General features: G+C 52.4%; 2 protein-coding genes across 4 annotated transcripts in view; one reads left to right on the forward strand and one right to left on the reverse strand.

The window, feature by feature from the left end:
• The window catches only part of C1RL (complement C1r subcomponent like), a 34,896-nt gene extending 30,773 nt beyond the window's left edge, over nt 1-4,123 (reverse strand). The window contains exons 1-3 of one of the 3 annotated variants that reach the window (XM_034645356.1): nt 3,970-4,108; nt 1,861-1,962; nt 1,294-1,432 (exon numbers count right to left, since the gene is read on the reverse strand). In XM_034645356.1, coding sequence (XP_034501247.1) covers nt 1,294-1,432; nt 1,861-1,962; nt 3,970-3,976 — 248 coding nt within the window. In that variant the 5' untranslated portion in view covers nt 3,977-4,108. Of the gene's footprint in view, nt 1-1,293; nt 1,433-1,860; nt 1,963-3,969 lie in introns of all 3 variants that reach the window. The other 2 variants (XM_034645357.1, XM_011228702.3) reach the window with 2 other exon arrangements.
• Nucleotides 4,124-5,623: 1,500 nt separating this feature from the next.
• The window catches only part of CLSTN3 (calsyntenin 3), a 32,463-nt gene continuing 23,709 nt past the window's right edge, over nt 5,624-14,377 (forward strand). The window contains exons 1-8 of the mRNA XM_002922217.4: nt 5,624-6,647; nt 9,023-9,145; nt 9,587-9,782; nt 11,438-11,646; nt 11,917-12,066; nt 12,310-12,495; nt 12,925-13,206; nt 14,022-14,134. Coding sequence (XP_002922263.1) covers nt 6,584-6,647; nt 9,023-9,145; nt 9,587-9,782; nt 11,438-11,646; nt 11,917-12,066; nt 12,310-12,495; nt 12,925-13,206; nt 14,022-14,134 — 1,323 coding nt within the window. The 5' untranslated portion in view covers nt 5,624-6,583. The remainder of the gene's footprint in view (nt 6,648-9,022; nt 9,146-9,586; nt 9,783-11,437; nt 11,647-11,916; nt 12,067-12,309; nt 12,496-12,924; nt 13,207-14,021; nt 14,135-14,377) is intronic.

A 14,377-nucleotide genomic window follows, 5' to 3' on the forward strand; every position in this document is an offset into this window, starting at 1 on the left:
GCAGTCCCCAGAGCTTCTGCTGGGTGGCTTTGCCCAGAGGAGGGCTCTCTATTCCACACCCTACTGGGGACATTTGCAGAGAGACTGGCAGAGAGTAAGCTATTCAGTTCCACTCTGAGTTCTTTTATTTTCTTTTCCAAACTCATTCCAGGGCATCTAGTAGGATCAGCGCTCAAAACTAGTGACTGTCTTGAATGTGTAGGGGCTTAGCCATTGCAGGAAGAGGGGGCAGTGGTGATCATCTAATGAGCATAGGCCAGGGACTTTCCAACAACCTCTGCCTCCCACACAGTCAGGCTCTGTCCCCATCCCACACTGAGCCCTCTTCTCCCTGACTCTTGCCCCACGGGACTTTTATTCTGAAAGGACGAAGGTCCCTGGAGTTGGGGAGATGTCCAGAGGCTGGAGCTGGCCCTGACCCTGAACAGGCCCTGCCCTCTGGGCTCTTTTCCAGGGTATTCTGGGACCCTTAGGGAGAAGTCTTGCTGTTCTCACTTTTCCCTCTTATCCTCTGTCCCAGCCTTGCTGGCCTTCAAGCAGAGGGTCCCAATAGCCAGGCATGTCAGTCTTCTTCCTGCTGTTGCCCTCACACCCCCATGTCCCTCATATTCCTAGTTCTTGGCCTTGTATTTTCCATCTGTTTCCCCTTTCAATCTTTTCTAGCCTTCTTGCTGCCTATGCTTCCCAAAGCAGACATGGAGGCCAGGTCATTATTCTGAAGCTTCATAACCTCCTCCAGCACTAGACAAAGGTCTCACCCTGTCCCATTCCACTTCCCCAAAATGTAGTGTGGAAATATAAGATAGTGAGGATTCATTCAGACGTTGGTACATGTGGTCTGTTGAACTGTGTGTGGGTGAGGCCTTGCCTTGGGCTGGGCTCTGTTGAACACATGCGGCTTTCTTGAGAATAAGGACAGGAAATAGACAAAAGACTCTACCAGTAGTTCCTGTTTAAATTCTTGAACCCTAGTCAGTTTTCCAAAAGTTCCACCAGGACAGAGTTCTTACTTGTCCCCAAATGCTCAAAGCTTATTTCTTGCTTAGATGGAAAATAAGGGACCAAATGAACTAAAGAGAGTTGAGATCCATTGTTCTCAAGGGGTCTTTCCCCTTTGCCTGTTTCTTTCATCCAGGAGGCCAGACTGGGAATTGGATCTGAGGCTACTATTGGGCAGTGGAGTGTGAGGAAAAAGGACTTTGGCCTGGGGGGTTGCAAGTTATAGATTAACATGGGGAGGGGTGAGGAGGGACCCGGAGGCAGAGTAAGTGGCCCGAGAAAGGGACTGCTGACCTGGCACAATCTGGGCTTGAAGGGGTACGAGCAAGAGGAGTCTGGGGACCGGTGCCATCTGTAGGGGCCCTCAGCTCCTCTCTGGCTACTTGACCTTCCTGAAGACCTGCTCGCACACTGCATCCCTTGCAGTCAGTTCCTGGGGACAGAGTAGGAATAATGAGGAGAAAGAAGGTTCTTGCCAGCCAGAGTTCCTTTTTCAAGGTCCTTGAGCTCTGTTTAATCCTTTGGGAGACAACAGCTAGAGCATTTGATGTATGGGGAATTGTATCATTGTCCCACACCTTCAACTTTTCACCCCAGAGGAAGGAAGGGAGCTGGGTCACGGAATGTGAAATGGCTAGGCTCTGTCTCTCTAGTCATGATTTATGGACATTCATCTGACTTGTAGCCAGGGCCCACTTGGCCCCTCTATATCTTCCTCTCTCTACTCTTGCCAGTGCTTTTGTTTTCTGTTTGGTTGCTCTCCTTGGAGGGGGGTAGGGGGTGGCACAGGAGACTGACTCGATTTGGGCAAGGGGATGAGTCCTATCTGGAGGCCCCTCTCCCAGCCTTCACCCAGCTTACCAGATACAACTTCTCTCCCTCTAGCCAGTGTCTCCAGCCTCGGTTGGGGACCTCCCCTTTCTGCACACATACCAGCTGCTCCTCCTCCCAGGTGACTATTGTCTATAGGGAAAGCAGGAATAAGGCAGAACATCCCAAATGCATCCAACTCAGTCTGGCTGGGCTGCCCCCCTTCACACCACCGCGGACACTGTCTTGCTCCAGCCCCTTCATTCTGAGTAAGATGGCTGCTCTGATTCAGTAGGACTCCCTTCCCCAACTCCCAAAGGCCACTGAGGGGGGCCCATAGTTTGTCTACAGTGACTGCTAGGGCAGAGCAGGGATGGAGCAGAATAACGAGGGGTAGAACTGGGGTGGGTGGGTAATGAAGAACAAACACTTTGTCCTTTGGATACTTCTGGCTGGACTGGAGGGTCTTTTGGGGAAAAAGAGGACTGGTTGTAAGTCCCACCAGGGAATCTCTCCTCTTTCTCAGTTTCGAGGAAAGCTGAAGTGTACCTGAGAGTGAAGGATCACCCCCAGCCCTGAATCAGAGCGGGGTGGGCCTGGGCATTCCAACCAGCATGTACTAAAGCCTCCCATAGGATAGGCCCTGCTAACGAAGGAGCTCAGAATCTTGGTCAGACAGAGCAGGAAGCAGGTACCTGTGACACAGGCAAGTGTTGGGGATGGGAGTGGGGAGGGAAGAGCTGAGTCTTCAAGGAGGCAAGGAGTTAGTTAGATTGGAGATGCTGGGAAATTTCTAGCAAGAAAAGGAACAACATGGAAGTAAGAAAGAAGGCCACATAGTTGTAAAGGGCTCTTAAGTAGAGTGGACCTCACCTGGAACATAAGGGATTGTTACTGAGAGGGTTTCATTCATGATGATGTTTATATTTAGATAAATCCTTGTGGCTACAGTATGCAGAGTGGGTTAGAGAGGGATTAAGATTGAGGGCCAGATTTGGGCACCAGGCGAGAAATGAGGGCTTGAATGAAGGAGGCACTAGAGGAAGGCTAGGAAGAATCAACAATGTTCAGTGGAAATATAATGGGCCATAAACACAGGCCACATTAGAAAATGCAAGATTCCTAGTAGCCACATTAGAAAAGGAAAAAGAAACAAGTGAAATTAATTTTAATAATGTATTTTATTTAACCTAGAATATATAAAGTATTATCATTTCAGCATGTGATTAAAATCAAAATTACTGAGATGTTTTACATTGTTTGGTATTGTCTCAAAAACCCACTATGTATTTTATACTTATAACACACCTCTGTTTGGATTAGTTACATTTCAAGTGTTCAAAGGCCATATATGGTTAGTAGCAACTATACTGGACAGTGAAGAAAAGTTATAAAGACTTCTTGACCAACTAGATGTGTGTGTGTGTGTGTGTGTGTGTGTGTGTGTTGGGGGTGCAGAAGATACGGCTGTGACTCCCAGTTCTCTGGTCTGGCTGGTTATTGCCATTAATAAAGACAGGAAATATAAAGCAGTTATAGTTTGGGTAGGAAGATAATGACTTTGGCTTTGAGCTTGGGGCATGCGGTTGGAAACATTGTACAGGCAGATGAAAACTTCACCGTGGAGCTCAGGAGGCAACTCTGGCTGGAGAATCCATGTCAAGGACAGTTTACAGATGGTAGCAGAAAGCATGGGTATAGATGATTTAGCCCATGCTTTGGTGTACAGACAAAAGAGAGAAAGGCAAGAACAAAATACTAGGGGCAACCCCAGTTAAAGGGATTAATAGGAGAGCTAGGGTCTGCAAAGGAGACCAAAAGGAAGGCTTAAGAAACAGAAAGAAATAGAGGATAGTGGACTCATAAAGGCTAAGGGAAAAGAGAGTCTGCAGTGACCAAGAAGGTCACAGGCTAGAGGGTGAGCAAGCATTTCTTCTTTGGACTGATGGTGACCTGCCCTTTTTGTCCTTTCGGCTGGCAATAAGAGGGGCAGGAGAGTGCGCGAGTTGGGCGACTGTTACCTTGGGGACTCGGCAGCCTACTGTAGTGATCGCTTTTCTCTGCCTCTGGCTGGGAAAGTGCACTTTGTTTTGCCCCAGATTGTTAAGAGGCTCCCACCCGCTCAACCACGTGCCCTCCCCCAAGCCTGAGGAAAAGTACCTGGCATTTTCGTCCATCCACGTTCCTTAGATCCTCCTCAAACTCAACTCCCAGCTCGAATTCCAGAATGTAGTTGTGGAATGTGCTGAGGGTCTTCACTATCATGTGGTTGCCCTGATGGTCAATCTCCTTGTCTGGCTTGAGCAGCAGCGCGATCTTCCGCAGAGCCATGCCGATGTCTGTGGGGGCTATCTCTTAGTGGGGCTCCTACAAGCCAGCCAGGGCTGTGGGCTGCCCCTTAGCTGGGTCTGAGACCATAGACGGACTCTTGCTACCAATGCCCTGGCTAGAAATGGATCCCAAGTCAGATGCCACCACAGCATCCAACCCCAGAACTCCCTCTTCTCAATGGGACAGAGAGGCAGGGAGGGAAAGGGGAGAAGAGGAGTGAGAGGGGTCTGGGAGGGTGAGGCCATTACTTAGGGCTTGCAGGTAGTCCTCCATGTTCTTCTGTGAGACAAAGCGGTAGTAGCCGGTGAGGTTGGGAGGCATTGTCTGGGCTGGCCAAGATAGAGAGAGATTTCAGGAGAATATAGCAGGCAGGGTGCGGAGGGAGTGGGTGTTGTCTGGCAGGTGAAGCTGAGAGACTCCAGGCTAGGCTACACACACACACACACACACACACACACACACACACACACACAGAGAGAGAGAGAGAGCGAGAGCGAGAGCGAGAGCGAGAGCGAGAGCGAGAGAGAGAGAGAGAGAGAGGCTGTGTAAAGGTCTATGCTTACCAGGGTTTTTATAGGGCTGGGCCCTGTTGCAATAAGAGTTCCTACCAGACTTCCTCCCTCCTCTCATAATGAGTTTGGGGCTGGTTCCTGCCATCTGAGGGAGGGGTGGGACCTTGGCAGCTTGGTGCCTGACCTTGGCTTTTCCTGAGGAAGGAACCTGGAGCAGGATCTGGTGCTGTCAGTCATCCAAGACTTGAGCCTTTTCGAAGGTCAGTTTTGGCTTGCAGCCCATTGTCCGCAGGCTTGGGAAATGTCCCAGAGCTCTGAGGGGGGGCAGTCTTCCCTAAGAGAGGTCTGGTCTTGCTGTGTGGAGTGGCAGCTTCCAAGCTCATCCGGGGATGAGTTCTAACAATACCCTGAGATCCTAGGACTGAGTCAGGGATCCTGAAAGGTATGAGGGGGAAGAGGTGGGGAAAGAAGGGGGACAGTCAGCTGGCCAGAAGCCACAGTGAAGGAAATGCTAGAGTGTTACCTCCTACAATTCCCTCAGACAGCTTCGCTGAGTTGGGGCCCCGACTCTGGCATTCCAAGCTCTTTGTCCTATAGGGCCATTAGGAAGGAGGCAGAGAAACTGTTCTTTCCAGGCACAGAGGGGGTTGTCAGCATGAAGAAGTGTTGAGTTCAAAGTCTGGAGCAGAGAGTGAAGGAGGTATTTGGTTGGCTATCCTGGAAAATTTTGGCTTGGGACCCAGGGGTTTCCCTGTCCCTCTGTAGTCACTGATGGTACCATCACCTCCAGTTCCCAGCCTTTGGACAGCCCACGCTTACCAGATGTATTACCATGGCAGGGGCTGCCTAAATTACCGTGTACCTCACCTCCGCCCCCAACCCTTTCTCCCTCTCTTTAAACCTACCAACTTCCCTGGCTTCAGAATCAGCTGGGTTGGTTCATCATGGTTTAAGGTGGGAAGTTTGGGGAGAGGGAGGCAGGGAGCCTAGGCAGTGGAAAAAAAATCCCACCTAGTAATAAATCGTCTGGACAGGTGTGCGTGTGTGTGTGTGTGTGTGTGTGTGTGTGTTGTGTGCAAATCTCTCACTCTTCCTTCAGTCCCAGAACCCTTTCCACCTCCCTGCTGTCCATCCCATGGTTTCCTCAGACACCTGGGGCTGGGAACGGAAATGCTAGGATCTCTTGGGTTCAGGCTGTGGGTTTTGCTTTACGGCTCCCAGGAGGCGCGCAGCAGGGACCTGCTGATGGGATGGGCTGTGAAAAGAGGTTAATGCAGAGTTGGTGGTGGTGTGTGTGTGGGGGGAGGGGGTTGACGTGTTACTGCCCCTCCTCGCCTCCCTCAGGTCTCCGTTGACGTCTCCCTTTCCCACCCCCGGGTTTCTAGCTTCTCGATTCTCCCAATGTCCCTCTTATTTCCCACCCCCTCTACGGTTTTCCAGCTTCCGCCCCAGCCCCCGCAGTTCCCTTGCTCCCCCAAATTGCAGTCTAGGGAAAAAGCCCTAACACAGTCTCCCGCCCCTGCTCCCCAGTCCCATTGGTTCCCTCCCCCCGCTGCAGCACCTGGCCCCCCCCAGCCACCCGATTGGCCAGCCGCCCCATCAGTCCTCGCCTGGCTTGCTGACGTCATCCTGCAGTAGCGGGGATGGGGTGGGAATGAGGGAGAGAGTGAGGACGCCCGGCTCGAGAGCGAACGAGAAACCTCTGCAAGTCCCCCACCTCAGCCACCTAGGTTGGGGTCTGCCTAGGTCTGCTCTATGGACTAGTGTGCGCGGCGGGCTCTTTTCTGTCCCTGCACTGCGGCCCGGCCCGCTATCTTCCCTCCCTTCCTTGGAGAGCCCCTGCATCCCTCCCCCAAGGTGGAATCAGCCGGCTGGAGGCTCTTGCGGGAGAGTGATCGCCTGGCCCTGCCCTGCCCTGCCCACACCACACCATGACCCTCCTGTTGTTGCCCCTCTTGCTGGCCTCCCTGCTCCCCTCCGGCTCCTGTAACAAAGGTGAGTGAGGTGGGGGAAGGGGGGCACTGAAAGAGGGGTATCCGGCAGAGCCATGTGCGGGTAGGGGTGAGCCAGGGGCTGTTGAAGCTCTCTGGCAGATGACAGGTGTGGGTTCTTCTGACCGTTCCCCTTCTCATCCGTTTTCTGAGAGCTGCCCCCTTCTCTCCCTCACATCCCCTTCCCCACATCGTCCTCTCTGGGCTCTTTCTACCCATGTGCTTCTTTGGCTCCCATTTGGTCCTCATTTCCATCTTGGGGTCTCTGTCTCCCCCTCCTCCAGTTTCTGCCTGCGGGAGATATCTCAGGTCTCAGAAGGACTTGCCCCTGAAGGGTGATACACATCTCTGGATGGTTCTCCGTGTTCACTGGGGTGTGCCCATACTAAGGGTGTGTGTTCATATCCATCCCATCCTTGGGAGAAATACTTCCTTGCAGCTCAGCAATTCGGAGCACGTATGTTTTGGCGTGTTTCTCTGCATCCATACCCTGAGTACAGCTGGGCTGAGGGTTACCAGAGCTGCCCTCTCTGGCAGGCAGCAGAGAAATTCAGCTGGGTGAGGCCATCAGAGGGACCAGGGCGGAGGGGGCAGGGAGAGAGGGGTTGGGGGAAGAGGGCTCAGGTAGGTGGAGAAAGGCAGATAAGGGCAGAAGTGGGTGTGTGTGTGGGGTGCTAAATGAGTGGTGAGAGGGAAAGCTGAGAAGGACAAGGGAGAAGAGATGTGGGAGGGGGATGAGAAGGAGGGTAAAGAGGGTAAAGGTGGAGGCAAAAAAAGAGAGAAGATTGAAAGGTAAATCTAGAACAGGTGGGGAGAGGGGGAAGGGAAAGTCAAGGAAGGAAGGGCAGGGAGCCAGAAGTGAGTGAAGGAAATGAACACAAGGAGAGTCTGTGGCCAAGAAGAGAGGAACAGGGAGACCTGGGGGCGAGCTGTGGAGAGGGTGCCCAGCACTGGACTTGCTACACTGCAGCCCCTTCATCTTCAGGCTGTGGCTCCTCACCTCAGTCTCTGACCTCAGCCCCGCTTCTTAGGCTCCTGCCACTTCCTGTGCTTGCCTTCTGAGCACCATCTTGTGGCCTTCTCCTCTGCCATTAGAGAAAGGAGTTTTGGTGGTCATCTGCAAGAAAGGGGCAGGCATTCCAGTACCAGAAGGCTTTTTGTGGTGTGGTTGGAGGAAAGACTGGAAATCAGGATTTTTTGTTCACCGTCACATACTGGGCATGTTTCCTTTTGGTGACTCAGTTTCCCTATGATGATATGTCTTCCTCCACCCATGTTCCACTGACAGGCCATCATGAATGTGCTTTGGGGTCCTGGTGTTTGGCATGGTGGGATTAGACAGAGCAAGCAGTGGCAGCTGGAGTGGGGGGTGGTTAGAGGGGAAGGGAACATACTGTGCCTTCTCTGTAGCTCCTCACCAGGCTAATGGGAGATCAGTCCTGGGGAGGAGCCACAATTGAGTGAGCTGAGTGTGGCAGGAGATGGGCAAATCTAGAGGCTGACTGAGTCCCGCACCCCTCCTGGTTGGCTGGTGGTTGAAGGGAAGAGGGGTGGGGTAGGCAAGAAGTAGGACTAAGTCATGAGTCTGTATAAAAAGCAGGGTTCAGGGAGTGTGGGGTTTGGTGGCCTTGTGGGAGACACAGAGGTGTGCTGGCTATGAGTGTGTTCTCTTGAGTGTAGGGATGAGAAGTAGGGAGGGGATTTGTCATGTTTCTAGGCCAGTTCAATAATCCCTTAGGATGTCGGTTGTGCTGGGTCCGGTCATTTGGCATTGATTCCTCTGCTCCATCCCTGTCCCTCTCTGTCCCCCTCCTTCTGTCCTATATTTTCCCTTCTCTTAGGTTGGATGGACTTAGGTTGGGGCTTGGCTGGGAGAAGTGCAGAGTGGAGGGATCAGGACTGAAATGGGGTGATGGTGATGGTGGAGAGGGTAAACACTCAGGATCTCAGGAAACATCTGGATCTTCCTTTTCTAAACTCAACTCTGCCCTTAGTCTAGGCCTTCACTTTCCCAGGGCCTTCTGATGGCCCACCACTGCTCCCTGAATCTCCAGTCTCCACTCTCTAGCACTTGAAATCCCTAAAGAAAATTCTTCACCCTCTGACCACGTCTCCCAGTGGAGATAGCTGTCCCCCTCCTCCCCCAGGATAGGGTGTTGCCATGGAAACCACCTATCTTGCCATAGGAGAAGGCTGTGACCTCTCACAGACCCTCTGACTCCTCTAATGCTGATTTCTTCTCCTCAGCCCTTCCTCCTGCAGGTGTTGCTGCAGCGGGTAGAAAGGGTGATAATGCTGGAATCTAAGTGTCTCTGGGTTGTGTGGGAGTGGAGGGCCAGCTCACAGGTGCTTCCTCTCCTCTCCCTGGGTGGGGGTCAGCCAACAAGCACAAGCCATGGATCGAGGCAGAATACCAAGGCATCGTCATGGAGAATGACAACACGGTCCTGCTGAATCCACCACTCTTTGCCTTGGACAAGGATGCCCCCCTGCGCTATGCAGGTGATTGGGGTTGGGGTATGGCGAGGTGGGTAGGATGGAGAAAAGTGGTTGGGAAGGCAGAGGGCAAGGGAAGAGAGGGGAGGAAGTCCCGAGAGGGAGAGCAGTAGGAGTGGGGAAGAGGCCGTGACAAAGTGGTAGACGTAGGCTTAAGGATGTTGGCTGCATAAAGGGAGCCAGAGAGAAGGACATGGGCAGGCAGGGGTTAACTGCATCAAGATTTTGTCAAATCTCAGACCCAGTATCTCTGAGAGGTTGCAGCTTGGGGAAGCTGCTGTTGGAGCTGTATGTCTGATAATTAACACTTTCACATATACAAGAGAAGGGCTGAGGTTTGGAAGGAGAGGTGAAGCAGAACCCAAGGCAGGGAGGTTGAGGCTCGGAAGAAGATGCTGGAAGTGGCAAAGGAGAAGGAGCCTCATCCCTCCCTCTCCCCTGGGCCAGGTGAGATCTGTGGCTTCCGGCTCCATGGGTCTGGGGTGCCCTTTGAGGCCGTGATTCTGGACAAAGCAACTGGAGAAGGGCTGATCCGGGCCAAGGAGCCAGTGGACTGTGAGGCCCAGAAGGAGCACACCTTCACCATCCAGGCCTATGACTGCGGCGAGGGCCCCGACGGCACCAACACCAAGAAGTCCCACAAGTGAGGAAGCCCTTGTCTCCTGCTCCCTGCTGCTGGGCTCTTCTCTCTCCTCCCAAGCCCCTCACCATCCTCTGTCCATGCTGTCATTGATACCTATCCCGCCCCTCTCTGTTCACTGGGGTCAGGGACGGGGGGCCGTGTCCTCCAGGAGCCTTCACTTAAGGTGATAGAAACATATAGTAGAGCTCATGGGATCTAATCCTGGTTCTGCCACTTATGACCCTGGGCGACTTACTTAGCCTTTCTGGATCTGCTTTTACTTCTCAGTAAAATGGGGAACATGATGATCCCTATTTCTCTAGGCTGTTATGAAGGGTAAAGGAGATGGTTTATGTAAAAAGCGTGTACCACAGTGCCTGATACATGGGAAAGGCTCAGTGCATGGGAGTTATGATGAGGAGGAGAATAACGAGGAGAAGGACGATGAGCACCTCAGCACACATCCGGATCCCTTCCACCTGCCCCACCACTTTGCAGCATGCACATACTCACACACATGGTATACTCATGCACAGCGCTAGGTGAGGCTGGGCAGGAGAGAGCTCCAGCATGAATGAAACCAGGGCCTGAGAATCCCATGACTGTGCCCAGCTAACTTCTCGTCTGAAAATGGGAGAAAGATTGGTAGCCAGTGTTCCTGGGCCACTAAGAGGCACTGGTGATAAACCGCTCCTTGTGATTCAGTTTCCCATTTGGAGATAGGACCTGCCTCTGGGACCTGGGTGCCTAGATCTTGGTGAGGGGCAGGGCTCAGCACGAAGGGCAGAGCCCCAGGGCTGCTTGCGCCATGGGGCCTGAATACAGGGGGGCACACCTGACATGCACACTGCACATGGGTGTACAGAAGGCAGCACTCCTCTTGCACTCATGTCAGATGACTAATGGCTTTTATATAAATACCACTTCCCTTCTCCTAGTTGGTTTTAAAGATTTTATTTATTTATTTATTTATTTTTAAAGATTTATTTATTTGAGAGAGAGTGGGAGTGTATGAGCATGCAGCTGGGAGGGGCAGAGAGAGAGGGAGAAAGAAACTCAAACAGACTCCATGCTGAGTGGGGAGCCCAATGTAGGGCTTGATCTCAGGACCGTGAGATCAGGACCTGACCCAAAACCAAGAGTCAGCTGTTCAACTGACTGTGCCATCCAGGTGCCCCGTAAGGATTTTTATTTTTAAGTAATTTCTACACCCAACGTAGGGCTCAAACTCACAACCCTGGGACCAAGAGTTGGATACTCCACTGACTGAGCCAGACAGGCACCCCATCCTCTGGTTGGTTTTAATTTGGCTTTTATTCTGTGTCTTCCTTGATTATCCCATTGGATTTGATTATTGTGGAGGAACAACCAGCTGGATACAAAATTTCGTTTTACCCCTTGTCTTGGCACCCAACCTATAGCATTCTGTACAGGAGTCATCCAAGTCAGCTGCTGGTGTCCCCTGGGGTTGTTCCTTACCCCTTACATCAGTCACCCCTTCCCTTGTGGGGCCTGGTGTCCTGGAGGGTGGGATGAGCATGCCCATGGCCCTAGGCTCAGGACACACTGGCTTCTGTCTGCTTTGACTCCCTGTCTGCATTCCTACTTGTGCCTCTCTTTGTGTTTTGAGGCTGGCTGACTCTTCCTTGTCCCTCCTCCTGCTCTGGTACATGCAGGGCGACTGTGCATGTGAGGGTCAACGATGTAAATGAGTTTGCCCCCGTGTTTGTGGAGCGGCTATACCGTGCTGCAGTAACTGAGGGGAAGCTGTATGACCGCATCCTGAGGGTGGAAGCCATCGATGGTGATTGCTCCCCCCAGTACAGCCAGATCTGCTACTATGAGATCCTCACACCCAACACCCCCTTCCTCATCGACAATGATGGTGAGTCCATCCCCTGCCCACACCAGCTGCCCAGCCCTGTACACCCATATCCATCAGAACATCCCGGGACTGAGCTCTCCACCTGTGCTCCTCAGATCCTCATTCCATAACCTCCTTCCCAAGGTAGAGCCTTTCCCCCAGATACCTCCTTCCCAACTTCTTGCTGCCTAATTCATCTGCTGTCCAGTTGACTCATGAGTCTTCACCTTGCCTCCCTAAGCTTTCTCTAGTGTTCCTTACCCTCTTTGTCTCCTTCCACGTCCGTCCCAGGAAACATTGAGAACACGGAGAAGCTGCAGTACAGTGGCGAGAGGATCTATAAGTTCACGGTGACGGCTTATGACTGTGGGAAGAAGCGGGCAGCAGATGATGCCGAGGTGGAGATCCAGGTGAAGCCTACCTGTAAACCCAGCTGGCAAGGTGAGGAGCTCCACTCTGACTCATCTTGTGAATTATCTTTCACCTTGGTCTCCCTTCTTGTCCATTCTGACAATAATAGGGCTAGCTTAGGAGCCAGGGGAGAGATATTTGGGGACAGGCTTGCAGCTGTCTACCCTGGCTGTCTACCCAAGAATGTCAGGGGACATGACAAGAACAGAATGGATAAGAGGGGCTGCCTTCCTCTCCTCTCTCTTCACTACCCTCTCCCTTTCCCTTATGCAGGCTGGAACAAAAGGATTGAATATGCACCAGGTGCAGGGAGCTTGGCTTTGTTCCCTGGTATCCGCCTGGAGACCTGTGATGAACCTCTCTGGAATATTCAGGCCACCATAGAGCTACAGACTAGCCATGTGGCCAAGGGCTGTGACCGTGACAACTACTCAGAGCGGGCCCTGCGGAAACTCTGTGGTGGGTGTGCCCTCCCCTTTCCAGACCTCCTGAACCCTCCTCTGCCTCTTTCCTAAGACTCTGCCTTACACCTTCCCTTGCCCACCCACAAGTGAACATATCCACAGAGGTTATAGCATGTGGTTAACTCTTGTGGCCCCCAAAGCAAATCAACATGTCATTTCAAAGATTCATGATCCTAGCACAAGACAGTTACCAGGTACATTGTGGAACAATGGTAGGGAAAAATGAAGAGTTAGAGAATGAGTTAATTAGAGAGCCATTCCTAGAAGGGAGGTCCACCCTCTTGTGTCTTTGAAAGGCCAAAAGAGGCCATGAGATTAGCTGTGGGAAATCTCTCCCCTTCAGTCACTCTTGCCCTGGCTGCTTCCAGTTTCCCCATCTGCTGCCTCGCAGCTCTGACACTTGTGCCTTCTGGGGCTTCTGCAGGTGCTGCCCCTGGGGAGGTAGATCTGTTGCCCATGCCCGGCCCCAATGCCAATTGGACGGCAGGACTCTCGGTGCACTACAGCCAGGACAGCAGCCTTATCTACTGGTTCAATGGCACCCAAGCTGTGCAGGTGCCCCTGGGTGGCACAGCTGGGCTGGGCTCTGGACCCCAGGACAGCCTCAGTGACCATTTTACTCTGTCCTTTTGGATGAAGCATGGCGTCACTCCCAACAAGGGCAAGAAGGAAGAGGAAACCATCGTGTGTAACACTGTTCAGAATGGTGAGCCTTCCCCAGGGCACTGGTCTGAGAGTGAGGAAACTGGCTTCTTATCCTGCCTCTGTCACTGCCCAGTTTGTGGCTATGGACAGTTCACTTCCTCTTTCTTCATTTGTAAGATGGCGGTGCTAGGTTTGATGCTCCCTGAAATTGTGTGGCTTACTGCCTGCATCACAGGTTGAGACCCTACTGCTCTCAGAGTACAATGGGACCACTCACTGCCCTTCTCACCTGCAATCACCCAATCCCCCTGCATCCCACCATGTGGTAGGCTACCCCCAGTCTACTCCTATTAAGCCTGTCCACTGCAGTGGAAAAGCATGGATAGTGGTGTGCCCTGTTCTTTCTCTCCTGCCCCCTCCCTGCCCGTCCTCCTCTTCAAAGTGCTAGTGGGCTCCATTTCCAAGTCCCCCTCTTCCCTCAACTGCAGTGGCACAGTCGCTCTTGGCTCGGTCTTGTCCTGACCTTTCATTTCTACCACTTCTTCAAGCTCACTTTTCTTGACTTTAAAAGGGTTGTCACCCATGGAGTTTGCATTAACCAAAGGACCAGCAGAAATCTGGGTGGGAACAGGGAAGACCTGTGGGGACTTTGAACCAGTGTTGCATCTTGGCCAAACAGAATGCTCGAGAAGCCCTAGTGATCACTTGGGCTGAACTCTGTGTGTCAGAGGGCGAGAAAGAGAGGAGACTCTAGGGAATACGGGTGGGAGAGCACCTGAGAGTAATGAGAATCCCGTGTTCTCTCCCTCTGGTGCTTTGAACCTGTTCTTGCCTCAGGCCCTGTGTTTGACCCCTGTCTTCGTCCTCTCCCCTCAGAGGACGGCTTCTCTCACTACTCACTGACTGTCCATGGCTGTAGAATTGCCTTCCTCTACTGGCCTTTGCTTGAGAGTGCCCGCCCAGTCAAGTTCCTCTGGAAGCTGGAGCAGGTGAGGCCAGTGCCAGGCTCCTGGGAGAGCTGGGTGGGTGTACCTTACTTCCAGGCAAGGAGGGTCTGGGGCAGGGGTTGGTATTTTCTGGGTTGCCCTGTATCCCCTTCGTGCTCCATTTTCAGTTCCTGACCATTCTACCCCCAGGTTCTCTTGTTCTCCTTTTCTAAGGCTTATCTCCTCAGAAAGCTCTCTGGGATTAAAAGGAAATTGGGAACACAGTACTACTAACATCATACCCAA

Source organism: Ailuropoda melanoleuca, chromosome 16 (genome assembly GCF_002007445.2).
Source record: "Ailuropoda melanoleuca isolate Jingjing chromosome 16, ASM200744v2, whole genome shotgun sequence".
In the NCBI taxonomy this organism is placed as follows: domain Eukaryota; kingdom Metazoa; phylum Chordata; class Mammalia; order Carnivora; family Ursidae; genus Ailuropoda; species Ailuropoda melanoleuca.